Source organism: Helicoverpa zea, chromosome 7 (genome assembly GCF_022581195.2).
Source record: "Helicoverpa zea isolate HzStark_Cry1AcR chromosome 7, ilHelZeax1.1, whole genome shotgun sequence".
In the NCBI taxonomy this organism is placed as follows: domain Eukaryota; kingdom Metazoa; phylum Arthropoda; class Insecta; order Lepidoptera; family Noctuidae; genus Helicoverpa; species Helicoverpa zea.
The window spans coordinates 575,672-581,123 of NC_061458.1; the positions used below are offsets into that span (position 1 = coordinate 575,672).

General features: G+C 40.4%; 1 protein-coding gene across 2 annotated transcripts; it reads right to left on the minus strand.

Moving 5' to 3' along the window:
* Positions 1-2,792: 2,792 nt before the first annotated feature.
* Positions 2,793-4,720, minus strand: LOC124631964 (zinc finger protein Noc). Of its 2 annotated transcripts, none has more exons than XM_047166612.1 (2): positions 4,453-4,720; positions 2,793-4,340 (listed from the first exon to the last, which is right to left on the minus strand). In XM_047166612.1, exons 1-2 carry the CDS (start codon positions 4,537-4,539, stop codon positions 3,075-3,077), a joined length of 1,353 nt encoding a protein of 450 aa, XP_047022568.1. In that variant the 5' UTR covers positions 4,540-4,720; the 3' UTR covers positions 2,793-3,074. The 2 variants fall into 2 exon arrangements, with proteins under 2 accessions (XP_047022568.1, XP_047022569.1); XM_047166613.1 differs by having other exon boundaries at positions 2,793-4,337; positions 4,453-4,699.
* Between the last annotated feature and the right edge of the window lie 732 nt (positions 4,721-5,452).

The following is a 5,452-nucleotide window of genomic DNA, read 5'->3' on the forward strand; positions in this document are numbered from 1 at the left end:
ATACCGCGGCATGCATTATTCATCCGTTGATAATATGTTAATTTACTCCACCTTATGGTTATGCTAATCGTAATTGGTTATTTCACTGCACGGATTACAGCGCTGTGAGGCATCAATCTTCGCTTCGCATCTGTCAATGTTAATCCCGCCGTGAGAGGTCATTTATACAGAAACACGTAGTGATATTTCAAGGCGTGCCCCGGCGGCATTAATAAAATCTACATTATTATCTCAATTAATATCTTAAGATTTATACGTCCCCTTTTAAAACTTTTTTAATGTGACGATTAATCACGCTGAATGTGTAAAAACAGAGATCGGGGAGTATAAATTTTATTGTGGTTTTGACAGATTGACATTTGCAGACACACCTATCGCTCGCAGGGTTAATTGCGCAGTGACACTGTAATGAAATTGTCTTTGGAATAATCGTTTTGTTAGATTAAACTTCTTGCAACATAGCAAATAATTGGCTATGACTAATAACAAGCCATTATTCATCGAAGAAATTGTAGTTTATAATTAGTATTAACATTACAAAATGCGACGATTTATAAATGTATAATTTATGAATTAAAAATGGCGAGCAGTTTTCAAACAAATTAAGTATTTAAATTGGCTTGACGATCAACATAATATTAATAAATAAAACAATAAAGATTTAAGTAAATGATTAAATAATTGTTTATCTTGAACGATGTCCACAATATATAAATACTTCATTAACCTTTAACACAATAATAATATAAAATGATGTTGTAATCATTTACAAGTAATAATGAATGCTGAAGTCAATAATTACAAATGCACATTAAATATTATTGTACTTACCTATCTTTAATTTTATTGACTTTTTAATAGCGTAATTAATTTAAAGTGATCACGTACCTCTATCAATCATAATCTTAAATCAAATGCTATTAAGATCTAATCAAATCTTCAAAGGTGGGTATTATTTTATCATGAATTGGTGAAACAAAAATACACTTTTCATATAATCATTCTGATAGAGCACTCCTTAAGATCTTAAGAAAAAGCGATGCTACACGTCTTCAGGATTTAACCCACCAATTAATGAACAGAAAAAATAGTAAAACACCTAACAAAGACTAAAAGATTGATCCTCAAGACACAACCTAACGTAGCACAGATTAATCACTGAGAAATCGCGACAAAAACTTTTACTTCAACCGTTAGTTCCAACCTCTGCCAAGAGATGGCGCTACTAGTACTCAAACTTCGACACTAGCAAACTATGTCAAAGTCGTGTCATATCTAAACGACATATTTTACAATACGAATGATTTATGAAATCAAATCAGAACGGATATAAACGTCAGTATCAATCAATTGAAATAGTTGGAGTTAATTATGAAACTGGTATCTAATGCAATAGCTGATTTATATTCATGGCCTGTGTCAATACGGCTCTGGGTTTAATTTATTTGATTTATGTTATTCACACTGTCTCTGCTTAATTGGGCGAGCAGAATTTTAATCGGTTTTAGAAGAAATCCATGGATTTCCGAAAATCATTTTTCTCATTTCATCATCCTTTTGCGTCGTAAAAAAATAAGTCAATCTGCACACAAAGCTACTGAAAAATATTTTGAAGAGAATTCCAAAACTTATTCTGTTTGAAGTCCTACTTAAATAACTAAAACTTAGGAATATTAATAATTGATACGCCAATTAAGGAATCATGTCGTTTTCTTAATTATTATAAATTGTTTGACATACTAATTCAATCAAACTGACATTTATATATAGCTTCCGAATTTATAATACCCACTATTAATCAGTAAGTATGTGTGTCGTTTTGTAACTACTGATTAATCAATTAAAATAAAAGTTTCTGTTGATTATTTTTTAATCTTTCGAAAGGAAAGTAATCGCAGTAAATAATGACGTGCATTTTAATTCAAGTTACGAAATGAGAATTAATTAAATCAGCTTATAGATTTTAATCTCGTAAAATATGAGCGATAATTAAAAAAACATACTACTTATACTGTTTATCATTTGGGATTTTTTCAATGAATATGCAAAGTCAAAAAAATCATTGACGTAATTTGATAGTTCCATAGTTCAAAATGAAAGTATACCTAATATTATCACATCCTACATGATATAATAAAAAGCTAATTTGTATTAACATATTCTAAAAGGATGTTTGTAATATCAAACTTGATGAGAAAGTGAAAATTAATCTCAATAAAAACATAATGTTAACCCGTCCGCTGGTCGCGAGTTATTTTTTTAGTTGGCGTCGCCTCTGTTTCATGTTACCCGTCCCGTCCGACCAATTACGCCTTTTGACAGTTGAATTTCCAACATGACGTGAGCCTAATCAAAATAGCATTTATTAAAAAAACTTGACATTAAAGCTGACAGCTCACGGTTTCATTATTAATGACGGTGTATGCCGCCGACCTCTTTGCTATACATTTTCAATGTAATAAATTATTTTGTTGGTCTTTTTTCGCTATGGGAGGTGTGCTCGCGTGATTGCCGTCTTGTTTTACTCTACAGATTGACGGCTCTAATGTTTGTTTAAACATTAATTAACCAATGGACTTAGTTTATTGCGTCGTAAGGCAGCGCTCTAACGACGTTGATTGGTTATAAAATTTATAACATTTGATATTTATCGTTATGTACTTTCTATTCGCTCATAAATCTGTGTGATGTATGTATGTGTTCAATTATATGGAAATTCGAATCGTGTCTTGTTCATTTGTCAATCGTTAGTTTGTGTTCTAAGCTTGTGCGAGAAAATTAAAGAAAAAACGTTTTATGATTGGTAGGTAGATATTATAATTGAAATAATTCATTTAATATTAAACATAGAGATTATTTACACAAAACATTTGGCTGTACAGTCCGTTATCAATGTCACTCGACGCATGCCGTCGGGGTGTCCACTTATCATAAATTACTATACTTAAATTGCACTAATCACTAAATTTGTCATGGCGGGTCGCGCCTTAGAACATGAATAGTCTATCGATATCACAGAAGAAAATTGGACAATACAACATAGACGATAAGTCCAGGTTTGCACTTCACTTGGTTTACTGGTGCACGGCGGCGGCGCCCAGGCGCTGGCCGTACATCGCGTACGGCGAGTAGAAGGGGCCGAGCGCTGGGTTGAAGGCACCGTATGGAGAGCCGCCCAGGCCGGCGGGCAGACCAGCCTTCGAGTAAGGATGGTACCGGCTGGCCGACAGCGGGCTGAGCGGCGCCGTCGGGTACGCGCTGCGCAAGCCTGCCGTCGTGAACAGCGGGTTCAGAGGGTTCAGCAGAGAAGCCTGCGTTGAAGCAACAGAAGCAGGTGTAGAACCATCCGTCGTGTGGCTTCTCAGGTGCTGCAGGAGCTCCTCAGAGTTGCCGAACCTCTTTCCGCAGTAAGATTCACCCACAATCCAATTGCAAACATAAGGACGACTTAGTTGAGCGTATGGCATACCGCCGGCTGCGGCCCCTTGCTGGGAGAGAGCCATTGCCATGGCGAGGTTGTACTTTTGGTGTTCGCATTGTGTACAACCAGCGGGACACGATCCATTGCTCATTAGTAGATGATGGTTGTTAGCTGAGAATTGGCATCCAGTGCAGTAGGGGTCCTTGCAAACTGGCACTAATGTTTCACCGCCGGCGGGGGTCTTTACTCTTGCATATCCAAGATATGGGTTTGGTGAAGATCCAGGGAATGCAGCGGCGGCTGCTAGCATAGCAGCGTGATGTGCACTGAATGGAGCACCGGCATAAGGTGGTCTGAACGCCGGGTTAGCATGTTGTTCCATTCCCGGCGGGCAGCAGAGTCCCGCCAGCGGATTGAATCCGGATAATCCAGGAATGTTCTTAAAAGCGCCAAGGTGGTCTTTGCCGTGACCCAACACTTCCAATCCAGAGCGAATAATTGGGCTTGTACCGGAAGAACCGGCCGGAGAAGATTTGGGTTCATTAGCGGGGCTGCTCTTGCCATTTTCAGCGGTTGGCGGTGTAGATTTACGCCCAGGCGTGCTTTTTCCTGATTTCTTATCATCTGAGCTATCAGAACTGGCTTTGGACGAGGGCCTGTCTTCAGGCTTCTTTGTGACAACATTTGTTTCATATGGCTTGAACGCCAAGTGTTTGTTGTGCTCCGGCGTGGAGCGCGGCTTGTCAGGCTTGATCGCGGTGTTAGTGGGAGACGAACGACTCATTGTATCACTGTTAACACTATTCACTTTCTTCTTGTCTAGCGGCGGCAGCAGCGGCTTGCTTGGCGCTGAGTCAACACCAATCTGGCTACAAGTTTGCGCTAAAAGCGCAAGCGGGCTTTTCTTCGAATCCAACTGCAACAATAGAAAACAGAAATAAGTACAATTGCAAAAAAAAAAAACAAGAACTGAAAAAATAAACTTTTTATTTAAATATTTTTTTTTATAAATAAAAAATATTTATACTTACAGAGGACGGAAGAGGAGTCAAATAATCAGGTTGTAAGTATTGGTTAGGATTAGTAGTCATCATTCCACCGTCTTCAAGCACCACCATTTGGGAGATAACTTTTACGATCACTTGTAAACTTCACAGTGCAGTCACGAAACGCTTCTAGCAATATCTACTCTATGTCACCGGTACGCGGAAAACAAGGCAGAACGCGTGCGTCAGTGGCGGCGGTCGAGTCAACTCTGAGAGACCGGACCCCACCAGCCGCCGACGTGCCTCGGTCCCCTCACCCCGCCGGCGCGGGACAGGGACGGCGATATCTCAAGTCAACATTAGAGGGAGCGCGCTATGTCTCACCGCTGCAGCGCTCGCCCATAAAAAATAAAGCGGAAACGACACATAGCTGCATTGCGGTAGGGGAAAAAGGAAAGGCGGTATGGTCGGCAGCCGGGTGCGGATTGAGACGTGCGATGGTGTTGGTGGCTCGCCACCCATGTCGGGCGCGCTTTGAGGCGCCGCGAGCGTGCCTCTCTACCTGAGCGAGCGCCCGCACCAGCGCGAACTCAGCTTTTTGTTTCACGCCACTTTTATTACGCCCCCGACGACGGCGCAGCTTCATTCTTTCGCCGGCGTCATCGCACTTTACTGCTGACACATTCGAAACTACTTACTCTTTTACGAGCCCGCTTTGTTCTGGGATGCATCGGTGCCGGTTCAAAAGGGAAAATTGATCTGTTCCCCGAGATGGGAGCTTTCCGTGAAACCGTTTGATGTGTCAACACGCGCTAACTTTAGCCGTTTACATGTAAATCGATAAACATTGAGCGTAACAAAAGGCGATATTTCAGTTTATCGACATCGCTAAGTCCATAACGTTAATGTTAATCCGACACTAAAACCTGTCAAGCGGGCGAGTTCGGACCCTCCGTTGCGATCAAATTAAATATGTCAATTTGGGAACCCATATCAACAGCTGCGAGAGACGGCGGCGGGGCCCTTTAGAAATATTGCTTATTGT

Bases quoted from the DNA above. Each gene is read 5' to 3' on its own strand.
- LOC124631964 (XM_047166612.1), bottom strand. From the start codon at position 4,539: ATGGTGGTGCTTGAAGACGGTGGAATGATGACTACTAATCCTAACCAA. The intron at 4,341-4,452 runs GTAAGTATAAAT...TTTCTATTGTTG, and splicing joins TGACTCCTCTTCCGTCCTCT to CAGTTGGATTCGAAGAAAAG.